This window comes from Monodon monoceros, unplaced genomic scaffold (genome assembly GCF_005190385.1).
Source record: "Monodon monoceros isolate NGI ecotype Baffin Bay Population unplaced genomic scaffold, NGI_Narwhal_1 Super_Scaffold_13, whole genome shotgun sequence".
NCBI classification, from domain to species: Eukaryota; Metazoa; Chordata; class Mammalia; order Artiodactyla; family Monodontidae; genus Monodon; species Monodon monoceros.
Genome location: NW_021703769.1, coordinates 15,795,314 through 15,816,783, shown reverse-complemented (window position 1 = coordinate 15,816,783; position 21,470 = coordinate 15,795,314). Strand labels below are relative to the sequence as shown.

The 21,470-nt window shown below is 50.8% G+C and overlaps 1 protein-coding gene across 4 annotated transcripts; it reads left to right on the top strand.

The window, feature by feature from the left end:
• The first annotated feature begins 209 nt into the window (after positions 1-209).
• GDAP1L1 (ganglioside induced differentiation associated protein 1 like 1) lies at positions 210-21,117 on the top strand. Of its 4 annotated transcripts, XM_029221316.1 has the most exons (7): positions 288-467; positions 6,128-6,320; positions 6,405-6,464; positions 7,357-7,530; positions 10,301-10,398; positions 11,203-11,317; positions 20,747-21,090. In XM_029221316.1, the coding sequence occupies exons 1-7, from the start codon at positions 288-290 to the stop codon at positions 21,088-21,090; spliced, it is 1,164 nt and encodes a 387-aa protein (XP_029077149.1). The 4 variants fall into 4 exon arrangements, with proteins under 4 accessions (XP_029077150.1, XP_029077149.1, XP_029077151.1 ...); XM_029221317.1 differs by lacking the exon at positions 6,405-6,464 and having other exon boundaries at positions 210-467; positions 20,747-21,117; XM_029221318.1 differs by lacking the exon at positions 6,405-6,464 and having other exon boundaries at positions 288-466; positions 6,118-6,320.
• Positions 21,118-21,470: the final 353 nt, after the last annotated feature.

Sequence of the window (21,470 nt, the reverse complement as noted above, 5' to 3'; positions counted from 1 at the left end):
GCATGGCCCACTTCCCTATGGCTCCTGGTGCCCTTCCACCGAGCCTGACCTTGGACTGGTGGCTTTTCTGGCACGGGCCAGGGGTGGGCCAAGGGGAGGAGGAGGAAAGGAGCTCCCGGGATCCCCCTCGCCCCTCCCCCACTCGCCCAGTGAGTAATGACATTCGCGGGGATGGGAGGGAGGGAGCGAAGGAGAGGGGCAGGCTCGGCGAGGCCATGTGATGCTGGGCGAGAGAGAGCCGCCACCGCCGGAGCCTCCTTCTTTCTTCCCTCTGATTTCGGGCTGTCATGGCGACCCCCAATAACCTGACCCCCACCAACTGCAGCTGGTGGCCCATCTCGGCGCTGGAGAGCGATGCGGCCAAGCCGGTGGAGGCCCCCGAAGCACCCGAAGCGGCCAGCCACGCCCATTGGCCCAAGGAGAGCCTGGTTCTGTACCACTGGACCCAGTCCTTCAGCTCGCAGAAGGTAGAGCCCGGAGGGAGCAGGGTAACCCGACCGATGCACCAGGAGGCTTGGGGGAGGGGATCCAGGAGGGCTTAAGGGGTCTGAAGACCTGGTGAGAGACCGGAGGGTAGAATCGGGGGCTTCGGGGCCCGGAGGATGGGGGAAGCTGGGCTGCCCTCCCGGGAGGTGACTGGCCCTGTCTTGGGCCCCAGGAGCACCGTCCCTAATTCTAGGAACACCCGTTCTGCCTCTTTCCCTCCCAGAAAGACCCGGTCTGTTGAAGAGCTGAGAAGAGAGACAAAGGCAAGGGGAAGGGAATGGGCACTGCTGGGAAGGCGGCCTGTTGGAGGGGGCTGCTGCTGCGGGGAGGGGGGAGGGGCGCTTCCTGGACCCAGCCTCCGGCCCCAGTAGTCCCATCGCAGACCCACCCCCACGCTGCTGTCCCCATGCCACAGGCCTGCGGGTCAAAGCTCCTCTGCCCTTCTGCCCGGCTGGGGGCCTTCTGATTGGGGCCTGAAGGGTCTGACCCTAGCCCTCCCCCCACCCCACCCCCAATCTTGAGCTGAGAAGGAAGGAGTTAACCCATCTCCTCAAACCAGCTCAGCAGGCCCGTAAGGTCTGTGCTTTTTGCTCTTAAAGGCACAGACGGCCACACGGTCCCATCTCAGACTCAGGGGAGCTAGAAGGCGGTTGGGAATGCAGCCTGGTGTTGAGTTATCGGGGTTCCCGCTTCCTGGGGGTGAGGTCCAAGCACTGAGCCTGCAAGACCAGGGGCCTCTAGGAGCGCAGTCTCTCACCCTGGGCTGTCCTCTCTGTGGGGTACGAATTCAGCACCATGGCCAGGTCCCAGCAGCCGGTCCTGCTGGAGCCTAAGGGTCACCCATTGCCTGACCCTTCGACTTCTCTTCTCCCTGGAAGATCCTTTTGTTCCATTCACTCATTTTCCAGATGGAGAAACAGATTCCTTAAAGAGAAATGGCCTTGGAACCAGGCTCTTTGGTTTGATTCTTGATCTAGGCTCAGTTCCATCATCTGGAAAATGGGATGATAATAACAATAATAGCAACTTCTTCTAATTGCAACCCCCTCTCAGGATTGCTGAGGGTTGTTGAACAGGCGGTACTGCTTAGTGTTCTACACTGGCACTGGTCAAACTTGAGCATACATTACTGGTTCAAGCACAGAATACTGGGTCCCACCCCAGAGATTTTGATTCAGCAGATCCGGAGTAGGGCCCAAGATGCTGCATTCTAACAGGCTACCAGGTGAGGCTGATGAAGCTGGTCCACTGATCCCCCTTTGAGTAGTTCCTAGTTTAAAGTACAGACTATGAGGCCAGAAAGTCCCCAGCAGGAGAGCCATCTTCTCCAATAATTCACCATGGAGTTTTTGGCAGGTCACTTTGCTTCCCTAAAGTCTCAGTTTTATAATCTGTAAAATGGAGCTAGTGGCAGTACCTTCTTCAGAAGGCTATTGTAATGGTGAAATGAGATGATGCACAAAAAGTGCTGATCGCAGTGCCTGGCATGGTGTCAAGGCTCTGTTCATAACGGGTGTTATGATATCACTAAAGTGCTAGGTAAAGGAGGGGTTGGAGTTAACCAAGGTCATGCTGGGACTCTTCTGTACATGCATGCTGAACACCTACTGCATGCCAGGCTCTATACAAGTTGCTGGGGGGTTTGGGAATGAATCAGACTGACCTCCAGATGCCAGGATGTCCTCCTCCCCAGAACCTCAGGAGCCAGGCCCCAGTGACCAGGAGGTAGGAGGGTGGCCCTTCCCATCACCATTTCCTGAGGGAGCCTCCTGAATATTCCTTATTCAGCATGAGCTCAGGGCTAAGGTGGCCCCTTAGTCAGGGATGGGACCACCCACTGCAATCCCATTTGTGACCAAACCTCTGACCAAGGCAGCCTTGCATTCTCCTGCCTCTCCTGCCGGGGCCTTCCCCTTGCCCAGGGGCCTGTGGTGGGTTCTAGAGGCAGTGTAGCCTGATGGAAAACACATGGGCTCTGCAGTCAGATGGTCCTGGTTCCAGTCTCATCTTGAGTGCTTACTGGCTGTGTGACCTTGGACAAGTCACTTCACCTCCTCTGTGCCTCAACATCCTCATCTGGAAAAGGGGACGTTTACATCCGACCCTGTAGGATTCCTGGGGGACTGAAAGGACAGGGACACGTGTTAAGTGTCTGGCACACAGTATGGGCTTAGCAGGTGCATTTCCTTCTTTTGCATCAGTCCTAGAGGGCCTTGCCTGCATGCAGAGGGCCCTCCCAGACATGGCAGAAGGGAAGTAAATGACCTCTACCTGCCACCCTGGCCTTACTTTTCAAGCTCTTGGGCACTGGCGCCCCAGCCCTGTCCATGCTGCCCTTGACCATTTACCACCCCCTCTCCCACTCCCAGGAGGTCCACAGGCGAGAACTGCACATCTCACTACTCCTCTGCTCAGAAGCCTACAGTGGCTCACAAGTCCTTCCAGGAAAAAGCCAGAGTCCTCATAATGGCCTCAGGCCCTACTGCAGGATCGAACCTTGCCTGGGTCATGGACCCACTCATCATTTGGGGGAAGCCTATGGGCTTTTCTCAGAATAGTACTTTTAATTGAATAATATCAAATACATAGGAGTATTAGATTAGAAGGAAAACCAATCATACTGAAGTAAAGCTACTGACATATTTTCAAAACAAATTTGTTACATAATAATATGTGTTTCTGCATTAACCCATACCCATAGTATCACATGACCTAGTGGCAGGACTAATAACTACTGTAATGTTGAAGTCGTGACGGATGTAAGTGCAGCAACTGTGAAGTGATGAAAATATCTGATTCCTAGTGGTGACAATATTACAGGCACTGCTAACACCACCATGCTTTGTTGCCTACACTCATAATTGAAGAGAATGCTAAGTGTCAGCTTGACATGACTGAAAATAAACCTGTAATTTTCCCATCCTAGTTTGAGGACTCCCTGAATTTATTCATAGACCCCTGGGTCTAGGAGTCTCAATTAAATGTCCCTGTGCATGACCCTTTCTGACCTCCTCTCCTTTTGTCACCTCCATCCATCCTGCTCCAGCAGGATGGCCACCTCACCATTTTTCAAACATGTCAGACATGCTCCCACCTCAGGGCCTTTGCACTGGCCGTCCCCTCTGCCTGGATCCCTGTGTGGACTACTCTCTCTTTGTTCTTTGCTCAAATGTCACCTTCTCAGAGAGGCCTGCCCTGATGGGTCGCCCTACTTAAAATTGCCCTGATACCCTGATGCCCTGGCACCCCCAATTTCCCTTACCTTGCTCTATTTTTTCTTTTTTCCGATGAACTCACTATCTTTTTTTTTTTTTTTTTTTGCGGTACGCGGGCCTCTCACTGCCGTGGCCTCTCCCGCTGTGGAGCACAGGCTCCAGATGCGCAGGCTCAGCAGCCATGGCTCACGGGCCCAGCCGCTCCGCGGCATGTGGGATCTTCCCGGACCGGGGCACGAACCCGCGTCCCCTGCATTGGCAGGCGGACTCTCAACCACTGTGCCACCAGGGAAGCCCTGAACTCACTATCTTTTGACACACCATCTCATTTTAACTGCTTCTCATCTGTCTGCCTCCACCAGAATGTCAGCTCCCTGAGGGCAGGGATCTTTGTTTTGCTCACGGCTGAGTCTTGAGCACTTAGAACAAGACCTGGCACAGAGTAGGCACTCAATAAATAAGTGTTGAAAAGTGGCACATTTGTAAGCTATAAGATGTTATATAAAAAAGGCATTTGATTCTGTAGGCCTAAAACTGGTGTAAGAAATAAAGCTTATTAATTTTTTTAAAGTATTTGTGATAAATAAACTAAGACTCAGAGACTCTAAGTGTCTTTTACAAAGTCACACTGCAACTAAGTGGCTGGGCAGAGACGCCAACCCAGCCCATCACAGTTTTCTCATAAACAAGGGCCCGGGTGAGGGGGGACAGTACCTAGCCATGACAATGAAGCACCAGTGGGTGACTTTCAGGCACCCACAGGGGGGATAGTTTGCCCAGAGTTGGCTGATGTCTGGTCACACTGAGTGGTGACCACCTAAGTCTGGCGCAGTTTCAGGAGGCAAAGAAGGCAGATGGCCTTGGTGGCTGCACGCCCTCCCCCTGGGCCTGGCTTCCTTCCCCGCCCCCTCCCCTGCAGGATGGCACATCCTGAGCCTGCAGCTCAGCTAAAGGAGAAAGTCTCCTTGGCTGCTTGCTGGTGTGATCCTGAGGCAGCTCCAAGCAGGACTGTTGTTCCTCTAAAGACAGTCCCCTCCCCAGGCAGGAGCCCCATCAGGCACCCTCACTGGAATTCAAGGGCAGTGCCCAGGGAGTGGTCCCTGGGAGCAGATGCCCTGCCAGGATGGAAGGCCAAACGTCTGGACCCGCCAACGGCAAAGGCCTGATTTAGTTTCTGTTTCCGTCCGTTCAGAGATCCCAGCTTGACCCAGACGCTGGGTGGCTGGGCAGAACCTGCCAGGAGGATGCCAGGGCAGGCAGGAAGGGAATAGGAACTGCCACCTAGGTATGTACAGGGGTCATCGATGCTTAACAGGAATAGACCTTTGCCTCTCTCAGGGGTGCCCTCTCTTTCTCCTGGGCTGGAGCTAGAAGTAGGGAGGAGCAGGTAGGAGTGGAGCTTGCCATCCTTTTGCTGGGGGACCTTAAACAAGTCTAGCCTACTTTCTGAGCCTCAGTCCGCAGGCAGGGGATAGTTGGGCTAGGTGATCGTTAACCACCTGCCAGCTCAGAACTGTTGGGCTGGGTCAGGAGGCTCTCCGTTCGCATCTACCAGGCCATATGTTTGTCTGGGACCTCCTGGAGATTAGGGAAAGACTCAGGAGGGGCCAGGACCAGGACTCCCTGGAAGGGGCCCCCAGGGCAGAGAACACTGGCCTGAGAGTCAGGAACCATTGCTTCTAGTTTTAGATCTACTGCTAAATTGGCTGTGTGGCTCTGGGTCAGTTAGTTGCCCTCTCTGGACTTTCGTTTTCTCATCAGCAAAAACGGGAGATAGGCTCTGCTCTGCCCTCCTCTGGAAGGCTATTGTGAGCATCCAACAACCAGATGGGAAGGTGTCTGGGGACAATAAAGGGCTAGGCTGATGTTGGCAAATTATTTTTCACTTCACTTTGTTTCTCAAATAATTTGAGAAATTTTGCTACTGATCGTGGTGATGATAAGAATTTCTGCAAATTTCATGGCCAGATTCACGTTTGGAGGACAGGCTGAGAGCCCAATCCTGATAATGAGAATTATGAACTAAGCACTATCTATATACCAGACACTGTGTTGGTAACTACTATTAATACTTCAATTCTGCAAATAAAAAAACCATGAAGCCCAGAAAGTGTAACGAATCCGCCCAAACTCACACAGAAGAGCCAGAAATCCTATCCCAGGTACGTCCAGCAGTGACACCCAGCCCCGTAACCACCAGGCAGCTCTGCCCCTTGTCCCCAGGGCAGAGCTCTGTTCCTCCCACCGCCAGACCCCGGGGATGTATCCCCCATCCCGTACCCCAGGGGCCCAAGAGTGGGCTGGAAGCAACACGGTCCCCTCCAGTGTGGGACCTCTGACCTCCCTCCCCGCGCGCCCCGCCCCACCTGGGCAGAGTGTCCCCGTGTGTCCACCTGCCTTCCCTGCTCTGACCCTGGCGCCTGCAGGTGCGGCTGGTGATCGCCGAGAAGGGCCTGGCATGTGAGGAGCGGGACGTGAGCCTGCCGCAGAGCGAGCACAAGGAGCCCTGGTTCATGCGGCTCAACCTGGGCGAGGAGGTGCCCGTCATCATCCATCGCGACAATATCATCAGCGACTACGACCAGATCATCGACTACGTGGAGCGCACGTTCACGGGAGGTACGGCGGCCGCACGGGCCCAGACAGCGCCCCGGAACCTTGGGAAGCCTGGGCAAGCCCCGCGGGCCCGGGCTCCCCCACAAGGAACCCCGGGCTACAGGCAGGGCTCAGGTGCCCCCCAGGAACCACAGAGCATGGCCACAGGTCCCCGGGGACCCCACAGATCTGACCCCCCCTCCCCGGTACTGAGGGAAAGGGCATGGCCCAGACACCCCCCTTGGAGCGGCTAGGGCTATAGCCTCCTTGCCAGGGGCCCCTGGAGTCACAGGCTCGGCCACAGACACTCTGGAGCCCATCAGGCATGAACGGGACCCAAACCCCCTTCTAAGTCCCCACAGACAGGATCCAGATCTCCCGGGGATGCCAGGGCTCAGCCAGGACCCAGCCCCCTGAAACCCTGTAAGCATAGTCAGGGCCACAGGCTCTTCCGGAACCCCACAGACATGGGCCCGGATACCCGAGAACTTTGCAGACATGAGCAGGGCCCAGCACCCCAGAACCCCTCAGAACCCTATGTCCTCCATCCCTCCTTCCCTCCCTCTGGCCTCGCTCAAGTCCAGAAGCTCAGTGCCCATCATCGGCAGAGGCTGCCGATGCAGCTGAAAGGTCAGGGCCCGGACATGCACTGTTTTAAAAGAATATGAATTAGTTGCCAACATTTAAAAACCAAGGAGAGTGCAATTTCAAACATCCAGGTTTCCAGCTTCTCTCCAAGTCTGGCAACACTAGGCCTAGAGACCCACCTGGCAACAAGCCCGGGCAGGTGAGGAGTTGCCCCTCAGGGGACGGCTCGGCAGGGCTCCAGTGAGGAGAGGTAGGCGAGCAGGATCACTAGGGTCCCCTGTCAGCCTGGTGGGGACTTTCTCTCAAGAGTCAAGGAAAGGGGATGGGCCCCAAACTTCTGGACATGTCGCGGTTCCGGGATGCTGAGGTTGGGGGATGGGATGCCAGAGGCTGGCCTCTCTGAATCAGGGGGGCGGGAGGCCCGACACAGGGCCCTGCGTGCCGCCGCCCAGCCCCCGGCCATGCCCCGCAGAGCACGTGGTGGCGCTGATGCCCGAGGCGGGCAGCCCCCAGCACGCACGGGTGCTGCAGTACCGTGAGCTGCTGGACGCGCTGCCCATGGACGCCTACACGCACGGCTGCATCCTGCACCCCGAACTCACCGCCGACTCCATGATCCCCAAGTACGCCACGGCCGAGATCCGCAGTGAGTCCCGGGGTCGGGGTCGGGGCGCAGAACCCTAGGGTAACCTGGTCTTCGCCCACCTCCTCCCTCTTCCTCCCATTCCTGTATCTCTTACTCACTTTCTTCCCTTTAACTCTCCTCTTCCCCGTGGATATCCCTCTGCCCCTGCCTCTCTCTCCATCCCTGTGTCTGTCCCTGTCTCTCACTCTGGCTCGCTCTCTCTCTCTCTCTGGCTCTCCATCTCACTCACCCTGTTTCGAGCTGAATATGTCTCTCTCCCTCTCTGGCAGTCACTCTCTCTCATTCCCTTCTCCTGCCCCCTCCTCTTATCCTGCCATCCCATACAGAGGCCATAGGGCTATCTGTCCCCCTAGAGGCTTGCCTGTCCATGGGAGCTGGGACACCTCCCCACAGGCATCTCAGCCCCAGACACCTGGGGTTGGCAGCCCAGGGCACTGAGTGACATCAGGGCTGGCATCACCAAGGAAGACTGCCCAGATATTGCAAGGCCCCGGGTCTCTGAGTTCTGATTCAAGCATCCCCACATACTGCCCTAACTGCCAGCCTGATTGTGCCCACAGCCTACTTTATCCTTTCATTCTTTTCAGTACTCAGTAAATAAGTGTTGGATTAAATCAGATCATCCATCAAAAACTGTTTACAGACTTTGGTCCAGGCTCTATGCAGACACCATGGGGTCCAATACACAGATGAAGCATGATGATTCCAAGTAGATAATAGGTGCTCGGTAAATGGTCACTTCCTCTCTCTCAAAGGAATGAGGCTCACGTCCAAAGGTGGGCCAGGTTGTGGCACTCGATTTTGTCTCTTTAGAGTGCCCTTGAACAGGACTCAGGACATATTTATATTGTCCTGTCCCCATTGAGTCAACAACATTTAACAACATTTATGAAGTCTCCTATGACCCAGGCCCTGGGCAGGGGGCTGGGGACAGAAGGGGACTGTCACAGCTTCTCCCCTCCCAGGGTCACAGTTTCATGGAAGCAGAAAGACAGATGACCAGATGATTACAATGCAGGACTAAGTAAACTTGAACAACCTCTCAGGAGGGCAGTCTGGCCCTCTATATCGAGTATTAAAAGGCCCACACTTTGGAGACTGTCCTGCAATGACACTTGGATGTGTGCGCCAAAGAAGTACGTACAAGGATATGCATTGCAGCATAAGGGGTAATAGCAAGAGGCTGGAAATAACCCAGTTGACCATGATTTGGGGACTGGGTAGATAAATTCTGGTACATACAAACAATGAAATACTGTGCAGCTGTTAAAAAAAATAACAGGCATGTGGAATGCTCTCTAAGATATATTAGTAAGTAGGGAGAAAGTGAAGGGCAAAAAAATGCATCTAGTGTACTATCATTAATATATGTAAAAGGGGGTCGAATGGATACACAGGTGCTCGCAAACACAAGGAGTGCTTCTGGAAGGACGCATGAGAAGATTGGGAGAGCAGAACTAAGGGACTGCAGATTGAGAGGAGAGAGATTTACTTTTCACTGTATGTTCCTTAATATTGTTTGAATTTTTAAACAAGCATGCATGTATAATCTATTCAAAACTAATTGATTTTGGGACTTCCCTGGTGGTCCAGTCGTTAAGACACCGTGCTTCCATTGCAGGGGGCATGGGTTTGATCCCTGGTCAGAGAACTTAGATTCCGCGTGCCACACAGTGTGGCAAAAAAACAAACAAAGAAACAACCCACATTGATTAAAATTTTTCTAACCTAGTACCAATCAGTGTTATGATAAGGGGAACATAGAGGCAGTGGGGCCAGAGAAGATGCCCATCCCAGTCCAAGAGATGTCCAAGTGGGACTGGGACCCCGGGGAGAGGGCAGGCCAGGTTTGGGTCCCACCACACACCTGGCCCACCATGTCCCATACTTACTGGCTAAGAGTTCCAGAGAAATCCTGCCCCAATCATGGAACAGACCTTAGGATCTTATCCCACTTAATGCTTCCACCTCCTCTTGTAAAACCCACAGCTTACAGCTAGACTTTTAATGTCAGATTATAGGACACTTTGTCTCTCCCATTAAGTATAATTATCAAGGTGCTGCCTTGAGTTCCATCATTGATCCACATTCCATCACCCAGGCCTTTTCAGCATCTTTAAAAGGCCAATTTCCCAGGAAAGGTGGTCAATACGTCCCTGAATCTTCAGGAAAGTTGCCTCACCAGAAGTGGAAGTTTCAAGACACCAAGCTCTCTTATAGTTTTTTTAAAACAAGTTTTTCCCTGTGGATTACAGTGAGTGAGCTCTAGACTGAGAATTGGACAGATCCTGATTCAAAATCTGCTTGTCGTTTACTAGTGTGGAATTTACTAGCCTCTCTGAATCCGTTTCTTCACTACAGAAAGGGGTGAGGGAGACGTTCACTGAAGCATGAGCTTGTCCACATTTAGGGTGATATTCATTTCCGGCAAACTCCTACTCATCCCCTAGAGTCTCCTCCTCAGTGAGGTTTCTTGACATCTTGTGCCCCAGGCAGGTGGTCCTCTGGGTCCCACAGCATTCTGTTCACTCTTCATTAGAGATTGATCATGCTATGTCGTAGGTATCTCTTTTATGGTCTAGGGCAGGATGGCATCTCATCCATCCCTATGTCCCAGCCTGTAATGACATAGTGTCTCCTAGTTATGCCTGTTGATATTGTTACTTCCTGGACTAGAGTTTGAATGGGACCTTTTCCAAGTTGTTGGGGGGAAGGGAAAGGAAGAGTACCAGGTATCAGAAGAACGGGACCTTTCCTATTCTCTCCCCAGGACATTTAGCCAACGCCACCATGGACTTCATGAAATTGGACCATGAAGAGGAGCCCCAGCTCTCTGAGCCCTACCTTTCTAAACAGAAGAAGCTCATGGTGAGTGACCCCAGGCCTGCTCATTCCCCTTTCCCACCATCTTTTCCATGGAAAAGAAGAACTGGAAGAAGCTGGTTCTAAGTAGAGGGTCAGCTGATGACATGAAATGGGAAAACCACTGGTTTGCTTTCCCAATCCTGTCTCCTCTGTCATTTACTGGCTCTTTGACCTTGAGCAAGTCACTGTTGCCCTGGAGCCTCACTTTCCTAATGTCTTAGGTTGTGTCCCTAAGAGCAGAGCATTGGACAGAGGTTCTGGGGTAAGCGAGGTATTGAGGGAGTGCTCTGCGAGGTATTGAGGGAGCGCTCTAAGCAGAACCCAGTAAGGATGAGATAGGATGAAGAAGGGGCTAAGTTCACCTGATCCCACAGGGAGCCCTGGAGGATAAACGGTGCCACAAAGTCGATCCACCTTGAGACAAAGGGACAGACTTTTATACCCTTATATCAGCCAATCATTGACCTATTTATTTCCCAAGTATTTCCAGGAAACTCCTCATTGGCTGAGAACAATTCTCTGGAGAAGGGGAAGCTGTGAGCCACTGTCAACCAACTCTCATGGCAGCTGGTGTATGAGAGTACCAGCCCCATGAAAGGGATCTGGCCAGGACAGTCAAGCTCACAGGACTATTGTGAACACAGATGAGGATCCTTTGTAACAGTGGGGGTATCCTACACACTTAAGGGGATATAAGGAGACTGGGTTTGCAGAAGGGGATTTGGGCCAAGAGTCTTCCATCCCTGGTCATCCTTGCTCTATTGAGGCCAACTCAGCTCCTCTAGCACCTGCCTGTCCTGCCCCCAGGCCAAGATCCTGGAGCACGATGATGTGAGCTACCTGAAGAAGATCCTGGGGGAGCTGGCCATGGTGCTGGACCAGATCGAGGCTGAGCTGGAGAAGAGGAAGCTTGAGAACGAGGGTGGGTGCCAGTTCTGGGGTAGGTGAGTGCTGGAGCCCATCCAGCCCACTCTGTCCATGACAGTCCCAGCATCTTTTCCCCCAAAGATCTTAGAGGACCATCCAGGTGGTTAGGATCATGGGCCATGGAGTCAGAAAGACCTAAGTTTAAGTCCTAGCTTGGCCACTTGCTAGTTGAATGACCCTGGGCCACGTGCTTCACCTCCCTAGACCTCAGTTCCCCATCCATAAAATGGAGATAATAATAAGACCGACCTCATAGAGATGTTGAGACACCGCATGAAATAGTATATGTAGAATGCTTAGATCAGCGCTTAGCACACGGTATTTAATAAAGGCTGTTGAAGACGATGATGGTAATGGTGGTGGCGATCATTATCCACTACACCGTCTCCCCTTTCCCCGACTAAAGGACGTATTACGGCTCCTTCATGCTGTAGGAGCCAGACATCTAGGCTCACCCGGACTCTCTGACCTTGACTCTTCCTGTTCTCAAGTGCCTCTCTTCTCTGGACGCTGAGCACGCCAGCTACATTTCCACCTCCACACCTTAGCCCCTGCAGCTCTTCCAGCCTGGAGCGCCCTCTCCTTACCACTCTGCTCCCTTTTTGCATCTATACACCATCCTTGCCGCCACCCTTCTTCAAATTTCATTCGGGACCTTCCCATTTTGCTCTATTTTAGGTACCCTGTTAGTCTGGTCTCCTCAACAATGCAAATTTGTGGAACCCATTCAACATGCACTGCTACACTCATAGCTTCACACACACGCACAGATGTCTGTGTATGTGGGAAGGTTGTGGAGCACAGTGTTCTAAAAGATGGGTTTTGAGTGAGACAGATATGAGTTAGGGTCCTAGCTTTGCTGCCTATACCGTGTGACTTGGGCAAGTTCCTTTCCTTATTGGAGCCTCAGTTTCAACATCTGTGAAACAGGATGGTAATAGTAGAATTTAAAACCTAAACTCCATCTTGTTGAACTCTTTAAAAAATGAAAAACACTCAGCACAGTGCCTGGAACATACTGGTTAATTACATATGACAGCTAAAGGCACATGCATTCTCCAGGTGAGAAAACTAAGGCTCAGAGAGATAAAATGACTTGCTCAAGGTCACACAGCTCTTAAACGGCATAGTTAGCGTAAGAACAGGTTCCCTCTCAATGGGTATAATGTTCTTCCAGCATTTCACAGCTGAGGCCTCAAGCAAATGGCACACACAGATACCTAAGGTCCTAAACAGGAACACTGTCATGCATGCTGAAGCCAGCTGCCATAAATCCTTTCTAGAAAAAGGCAAAGTATGGCTAAATGAGTAAAAACAATGCATACCTCAAGAAGGAACTTTCTCATTTCTATCAGAGAGGGTGCTGGAGAGGGGCCATTACAGAAGAGTGTTCAGGGGCCAATGGAAGTAGCTGGACCACATGTTGCCCATCATCCAGCAGGTTAAGCCAGGCTCTTCATATGATGGTGGTGACAGGGATACTGAGAGCAGCAAGAGAGCAAAGCCCCAAGGTGCAAATATGTTTTAAGCCTCTACTTGTGTCACATTTACGAAAGCCCCATTTGCTAAAGCAAGTGACATGGCAGAGCCAGGATTAAAAGGGTAGAGGGTTGGACTCTGCCTCTTGATGGCAGAAGCAGTACAGCCTTTGCAAAGGGGCAAGCTTGCAGGAATGGGAGGAATTTGCAGCCATTTTTGCAATCTACTCAGGGGTGAGGTGTTCTGATTTTACTTTTAAAAGTACTCTGGTTGCTGTGAAAATGGATTTCAAGGGAGACAGAAGCCCAGATGAGATGGTGGTGGCTTGGACTGAGGTGGTGGCAGTGGAGATGGGGAGGCATGAAAGGCTTGAGAGGTATTTTGGAGATAAAATGGGCAGGAACTTGCTGAAAGGTCGAGGGTATTGGAGGGAGTGGAGTAAGAGGGGATAAAGGAATCAAAGATGACTCATGAGGTTTTGGTCTGAGCTACTGAGTGGTACCATTTCCTGATATGGGCAAGGGGGACCCAAGAGTTCAGGTTTTTTTTAGATTCCGCATGTAAGTGTCATTCCCCAAGAGGGGATGTCACATAAGCCATTAGGTATTCTAGTCTGACTTTCAAAGGAGAGGTCAGAATTTGGAGATGGAGATTTGCAAGTCTTCAGCATATACACGGTGATTAAAGCCATAGAATTGGATGATGTCACCTAGAGGGCAGTGGAGAGAGACAGAAAGAGGAATCAAGACCTGCTTATTAGTTATTTATTGCTTATAACAGACTGCTCCCAAACTCAGTGGCTTAAACAAACAAAAAAAAAGCATTTGTTGGGCTTCCCTGGTGGTGCAGTGGTTAAGAATCCACCTGCCAATGCAGGGGACACGGGTTCGAGCCCTGCTCCGGGAAGATCCCACATGCCGTGGAGCAACTAAGCCCATGCGCCACGACTACTGAGCCTGCGCTCTAGAGCCTGCGAGCCACAACTACTGAGCCCACGTGCCACAACTACTGAAGCCCGTGCGCCTGGAGCCCATGCTCCGCAACAAGAGAAGCCACGTAATGAGAAGCCCGAGCACTGCAACGAAGAGTAGCCCCCACTCGCCACAACTAGAGAAAGCCCGTGTGCAGCAACGAAGACCCAACACAGCCAAAAATAAATAAATAAATAAATAAACAAACAAAAACAGGCAGCAGGCTAGGTTTGAGCTGAGGGCCATAGTTTAAAAAAAAAGGAAAAAAAAAGCATTTGTCATATCACACATTTTCTGTGAATCAGAAATTCCGGAGCAGCTTGGCTGAGTGTTTCTAATTCAGGGTTGCATGATGCAGGGATAGATGCATGATGCATCTATCCCTCCCCCCAACTCTTCCCCCATCTCTAAGTCAAGCCGTTAGCTGGGGCTGCAACACCCTGAGCTGAAGGGTCCACGATGGCTCATTCACGTGGGTCTTCACTAGAGGTGTCAGTTCCCCACTGCTGTTGGCCGGAGACCTCAGCTTCTCGCTACATGGGCATCTTGTTAGGGCTGCTTGAGTTTCTTCACAACACGGCAGCCGGCTTTCCCCTGAGCAAGTGATCCCAGAGAGACAGAAGCAGCGGAAGCCACATGATCTTTTATGACCTACCCTTGGAAGTCATTCTGTCATTTCTGCCACATTCTATTCATTTGAAGCAAGGCATTAAATACAGCCCATATTCAAGGGGAGAAAAATTGGGCTCCACCAAAGAGATAAGTATCAAGTAATATGTGAGCGTATTTTTTTCTTTTTTTAAATTGAAGTATAGTTGATTTACAACTTTATATTTATTTATTTATGGCTGTGCTGCACGGCTTGCGGGATCTTATTTCCCCCACCAGAGGTTGAACCGGGCTCTGGGCAGTGAAAGTGTGGAGTCCTAACCACTGGACTGCCAGGCAATTCCCTACAACGTTATATTAGTTTCGAGTGTACAGTGTAGTAATTCAGTATTTTTAGATTGTACTCCATCAAAAGTCATTACAAGATAATGGCCATAATTCCCTGTGCTATATATACAGTGTATCCTTGTTGCTTATCTACGTTACACATAGTAGTTTGTATCTCTTAATCCCATACCCCTAATTTGCCCCTCCCCCTTCCTTCTCCCTTTTGGTAACTACTAGTTTATTTTCTCTCCCTCTCTCTCTCTCTCTCTCTCTTTTTTTTTATGGAAAGGCATTTTATTTTAAGTATAGCAGTGTATACATGTCAATCCCAAACACCCAATCTATCCCTCCCCCCAACCCTTCCCCCGTCTCTAAGTCTGTGAGTCTGTTTCTGTTTTGTAAATAAGTTCATTTGTATCATTTTTGTTTTAGATTCCGCATATAAGCGATATCATACGATATTTGTCTTTCTCTGACTCACTTCACTTAGTATGATAATCTCCAGGTCCATCCATGTTGCTGCAAATAGCATTATTTCATTCTTTTTAGTGGCTGAGTAATATTCACTAGTTTATTTTCTATATCTGTGACTCTGTTTCTGTTTTGCATATACATGTGTTTATATTATTTTTTAGATTCCACAGAGAAAGATAAGCACTGTTTCGTATTTTAAAACTACCACATCTGCCCTGAGGCTCCCCCTCATTGAGAGAAGGGTAAAGACAGACGAGCTGGCAAAGCTGATGGGACACAGTGGCCAGTGAGGCGTGAGGACTCCTGTGTCATAGAACCCAGAAAGGATTGTGTTTTAAGGAGGGAGAACAGTGTCAAATGCAGCTGAGAGGCTGAATAAACCAAGGATAGGAAAGCGTCCCTTGGGTTTTGTCCCATGGCTGTTGGTGGTGACCTTGCCAAGAGCAGTTTCACTGGAATGTGAGGGCAATGGCTGAAGAGTGAATGGGAGGTGAGGCGTGAAGATGGCCAGTGTAGACAACCCTTTTGAGAAGTTTCGCTGTAGAGGGAATAGAGAAATGGGGTGGTGTCTGAAGAAGGCTGTGGGGCAAAGGGAGGAATGTTTTCAAGATAGGAGATACAACAGCGTGTTTTCAGGCCGGTAGAAATGCCTCAGTGGAAAGGAGAAATCAGTGATGCAGGACCAATGAGGATTGAGAAGGTGTGCTTCAGGCAGGGTCCCCAGGGGACACACAGGGCACCCTCAAATTGGGTAAATCAAAGAGGCCTTCATAAAGGGACTGTTTACAGATGTGTGGGCGGGACACAGGGAAACCACAAGGAAAAGTGCAGTACCTGGACCTGGGGTTGTGAGCGATGGGGGCAGTTTCAGGAACCAGGACAAAGAGGGCCACCTGACAGGAGCTGTGACTTTCTGGGTTCGATCCCTGGTCGGGGAACTAAGATCCTGCCTGCTGCCTGGTGAGGCCAAAAACAAACAAATAAGCCAGCCCATGGCAACCTGCAGAGAAAAAACTGAGGGAAGTAAGACTCTGACCTCACCCTCACCCACCATCCTATCTCCCACCTCTGCTCCCCATTGGCCAAACACCCCTGGAGCCAGAGGGCACGGAGTCCCATCAGTGTATCCGTCAAGTTGGCCTCCTGGGGGGCGCAGAGCAGCGTGGGGAGGGGAGGAGAGTGGCTCTAGAAAGGGAAAGGGAGCATGTGCAGCGTTGGGTGGGTGCAGAGGACCACGCAGGGCCTGAGCTTGAGCGTAGGTGGCTCACACCCTCCCTTGTGTCAGCAGGTGGTAAATGCAGGGGCCTGGCGTTGTGGGTTTCATGGTGGGGGGTAAGGGCTTTCATGTCTGAAGGTTCCTGTTTTCTGAATGAAGCATGAGGTGACGTCATCAACAGAGAAAACCACCAGGTGCGAGGAGAGAAGATGAAAGATGTGCGTCTCTCTGCAGGGGGCGGTGAAGCGAGCATCCCCCAGGGCTGCTACAGGACTGCTACAGGACCCGGGCAGGGCTGCCGGCCCTCCCGGGCTTTGTGGTCAGGATTTAAAGTGTAACTGGCAAGGGTAACTGTCTCCGGCACACTCAGCTGGCAGACTTGGAAAAGGCACAAGACAGGGTTCATCCAGGGCTGCGACTTGGCAAAGGGAACCCACAGCTGCAGGAGCGGGGGAAACCGAAGACCTTCTGTTGACATGCCAGATAGCTAGCTACCCGTGCCCGTGGACGTTATGCAGTCATGGCTAGCAGTATTTGCCTACAAACAGAAACACAGGAATGGACGTACTTAAATAGCGATGCACGCTTACACACTCATGAACATCTGTCTGCAGGCAACCACCAAGTGCACGTGGGCATACACTTCACTTATGCATGTGGTAATCCCCCCACTGCATGGACACAGATGCCCATGTGTGCAGCTGTCTACATGCTAATACACAACCAGCTTCATGGATTTGACCAGGCATTCACATGGGTAAACATACACACCATGCTGGATGCAGACACATAGGTCCCCACACATACCCAAATAAAAATGTACCCATTGAAAGAGGCCTACGTGTCAGTGGAGATACATACATATGTATGATGAAGTACTCTCTCAGGTAGATGTCTTACATTTGACAGCAGCTTAGATTTGTTGAGAGACGGTGCCCTGTACTCCCTCTTGTTACCAAGGATAAACTGTTCTTGAACTAGCTAAGCCTAGTCCCTTCCCTTGTGTACTTGATGCCACCCACGCTCATCCCTTCAAGGACACCACATCAGTAATTCTCTCCACTCTCTCCTGTAGCATCACCTCCTCTCTGCTCGATCATTCCCATCAACGTGCTGTTTTCTTCTTCCCAACTTACAAAGGCACTCTTTTTAAAAAATAATTAATTAATTTATCTTTTCATTTTTGGCTGTGTTGGGTCTTTGTTGCTGCACACGGGCTTTCTCTAGTTGCGGTGAGCGGGGGCTACTCTTCGTTGCGGTGCGCGGGCTTCTCATTGCGGTGGCTTCTCTTGTTGCAGAGCACGGGCTCTAGGCGCGTGGGCTCAGTAGTTGTGGCGTGTGGGCTCAGTAGTTGTGGCTCCTGGGCTCTAGAATGCAGGCTCAGTAGTTGTGGTGCACGGGCTTAGCTGCTCCACAGCACGTGGGATCTTCCTGGACCAGGGCTTGAACTCGTGTCCCCTGCATTGGCAGGCAGATTCTTAACCACTGCACCACCAGGGAAGTACCCCAAACACTCTTGACCCATCTCACATTATCGGCATATCCTTCCCATGACAGCAAAACTCCTTGAAAGGGTGACCTTTGCTCACCGTCTCTGATTCCTCTCCTCACTTTCTTTCTTGGACTCCCTCCCAACCAGGCTTTCAGCGTCAGCATCTACTCCCACTGTTCTTGTCAAGGTCACCAGTCGCCAAATGCAATCGCCAATTCTCAGCTCCTTTTCTGTGACTTCCCGGCAGCGTCTGAAGTCAGCTGAGCACTATGTCCTTGGAACACTTTCTTATCTTGGCTTCTGGGACACCACACTCACCTGGGTCGTCTCCCACCTCACCGGCTACTCCTTCGCACGCTCCTTCACTGGTTGCTTCTTGTTGCCCAATATCTAAATCTTGAGGCCCCGAAGCTCAGTCCTTGGTTCTGTTCTCAGCTCTGTCTCCACTCACGCCCTTGATGATGCTGTGCACCTGTACCTCTAACTGCAGACACATCATCTCCCCTCAGAAGTCTAACAGGCATCTGGAAGATTCCGTATTCAAGAACAAACTTCTGATCAGTGCCTTCATTACACTTTAGCTCCTCCTCCCCTGAGACCGTGAGCCTCTGGAGGGAAGACATTTGTGTCTTGTCATGTCTTCATGCCCAGCACATACTACCAGATAAACATTTGTGGGATGAATGAATGAACATGAGGACACAGGGTGAAAGGGGGAGGCTCAGGCTGTGAGGGTGAAGGGTATTAGACTCATGGAATTTCTGAGCTGAAAGGAACACCTCTACAAAAGGGCAGAAGCAAGCTTCCCAAGAAAGCAGACCTCACCGGAAGTGAAGAGGAAGGGGAGAGCATTCCAGGCATGAGGTGCAGCAGGGGCAATGGCCCAGAGGCCAAAATGGGCGTGGCTTGAGGGGAACAGTGGGCAAGTGGGCAATTTGTGAGAAGTGAAGATCAGAGAAGTACTGGGTTGGCCAAAAAGTTCGTTTGGGTTTTTCGTAAGATGTTCTAGAAAAAAGCAAACGAACTTTTTGGCCAACCCAATACATTGGAGCTCATCCAACTACTGAAAGGGCTTAAAAGCCACGCAGAGGAATCTGGACATTAATGTGTAGTCACTGGGGAGAATTTCAGGTTGTTGAGCAAAGCAGTGATGAAGGAGACCAAAGGGGCTCCAGAATTTCAAGTCTAGTGTTTCCTAAATACACAGGCTAATTTTAGATGTCACGTGACCATGGCGATAAATAATATAAAACCACGTGATGAGAATTATTCTTTTTAATTCTTTTGATTGTATTAAAGAAAGAGTGTTAGTATGATGCTAGTATTTAATTCCCATAAAGGGGTTATGTATTAATACCTGCCCTTTTCTTCAAACAAATAAATAAGTCTTGGGCTCAGGGATTTTGGGCAGGCAGTAGTATCCAGCTGGAATTTAATAGCGTTTGTTTTATTTTTTGTTAAATGTACTTTTATCATTGCACATAGGTTATGGCAAATGATACTCTTAGTGATAGTTTCTTTTCTCATTCATCACTCATTAAGTAAAGATTTAGTGAGCCAGGCACTGTTCTAGGTGCAGGGGATACAGCTGTGAACAAGACAGACCCAAATTCCTGCCCTCATGGAGCTTCCATTCTGGTAGAGGGTGGCAGCCAATAAACAAAATGAGCATGTACAGTGGTGGAACACTGGGGAAAAGTTGTATGGAAGAAAACAGAGCAGGGGAGGAGGACAGTGACTGCTGGGATTGGGGTTTCAATTTTAACTGGGTGGTCAGTGAAGCCCCCCGAGAAGATGGCACTGAGCCAAGACCTGAAAGAGGTGGAGGAGTAAGCCCTGTAGCTCTGTGGGGGAAGAGTGTTCCAGGCAGAGCGAACAGCAAGTGCAAAGGCCCTGTGGGGTGGGAACGTGCCTAGAATGAGGAACTGCAAGGAGGCCAGTGTGGTTGAAGAAGGGTGAGTCAAGGAGGGGGACTTCCCTGGCGGTCCAGTGGTTAGGACTCAGCGCTTTCACTGCTGTGGCCCTGGGTTCAATCCCTGGTTGGGGAACTAAGATTCCGCAAGACATGAAGCACAGCTGAAAAAAAAAAAAAGAGTGAGTCAAGGGGGAAAAAGTAGACTCCTAGGTCTGAAAGGTACCTGGGGGCCAGATCACGTAGGACCTTTATTTTAGACCATTAGAAGGGCTTCAGCTTTGACTATGACAGGGGGTCATTAAAGGGCTTTGATCAGAGAGAAGGACATGATCTGACTTAAGATTTAACAGGATTCCTCTCTCTGCTGTGCTGAGAATAGACTCTAGGGAGTCAAAGGCAAACGATAATGGTCGTTAGGACCAGGATGGTCACATCGGAGGTAACATCTAACTTCGGATGTATTTTGAAAATAAAGCTGATGGGAACTGCTGACAAAGTGTATGTGGGGTGTGAAAGAAAGAGAAGAATTCAACATGGCTCGCGTGGCTTTTGGCCTGAGTGGCTGGAAGGATGGAGGTGCTGTTACTGACATGGGGATGAATGTGGTGGGTTTGGGGGTGACGATCAGTTTTGGACATGTCGCGTTTAAGATGCACAGTGGACTCGCAAGTAGAGCTGGAAAATGGGCAGTGGGATATATGAGTCCAGAGTTTAAATACATATATTTGCATTTAATAAGTCAGTTGATTTAAAGAAAACAAATAATAGAGGTAGTATATGCATCTGGCAAAAATCATGAAAGAAGTGCAGGAGTGGGTGACCTTGGGGGAACACTATAGCGGGCAGACAGAAGCCAGAGGCGTCACTGAGAGAGGAGGGTGTGTATGGCGGAAGAAGAGCTGACCCCTCCCCTCCCCCATCTCCTGTCACTTCCATTCTAGGGCAGAAATGTGAGCTGTGGCTCTGCGGCTGTGCTTTCACCCTTGCTGATGTCCTCCTGGGAGCCACCCTGCACCGCCTCAAATTCCTGGGACTGTCCAAGAAATACTGGGAAGATGGCAGCCGGCCCAACCTGCAGTCCTTCTTTGAGAGGGTCCAGAAACGCTTTGCCTTCCGGAAAGTTCTGGGCGACATCCACACCACTCTGCTGTCAGCAGTCATCCCCAACGCGTTCCGGCTGGTCAAGCGGAAACCCCCATCTTTCTTTGGGGCATCCTTCCTCATGGGCTCCCTGGGTGGGATGGGCTACTTTGCCTACTGGTACCTCAAGAAAAAATACATCTAAAGCCAGGCCCCGGGCTTGGTGTCTGACTGTTGGTGTCTCTGTCCTGTGTGATTCCCAGTGAGCTCTCAGTAACGCACCGTCTCATGCACACTTGGACAGCCCCTCCCACCCCTTGTTTGGAGCAATTCTATCGTCAGTCTGAAAACATTCCATAGTTTAGGAGTAGATGTTGCCAGTGCCGTGAGTTGAGGCCACGGTTCTACTGAAGGAGAGAAAGAGTGAGTGGGAGAGAGAGAGAAAGAGAGAGAAACAAACAAAAACACGAATGCCTTTTTTTTTTCGATTCAAGGTCTCAAGATGGAACTGTGGGGACTGGTTAGGATCCAAGGTGAGTCCCAGGTCATTTCATTCACCAGGGCCCAGATTCTGGGAGGTGCTGG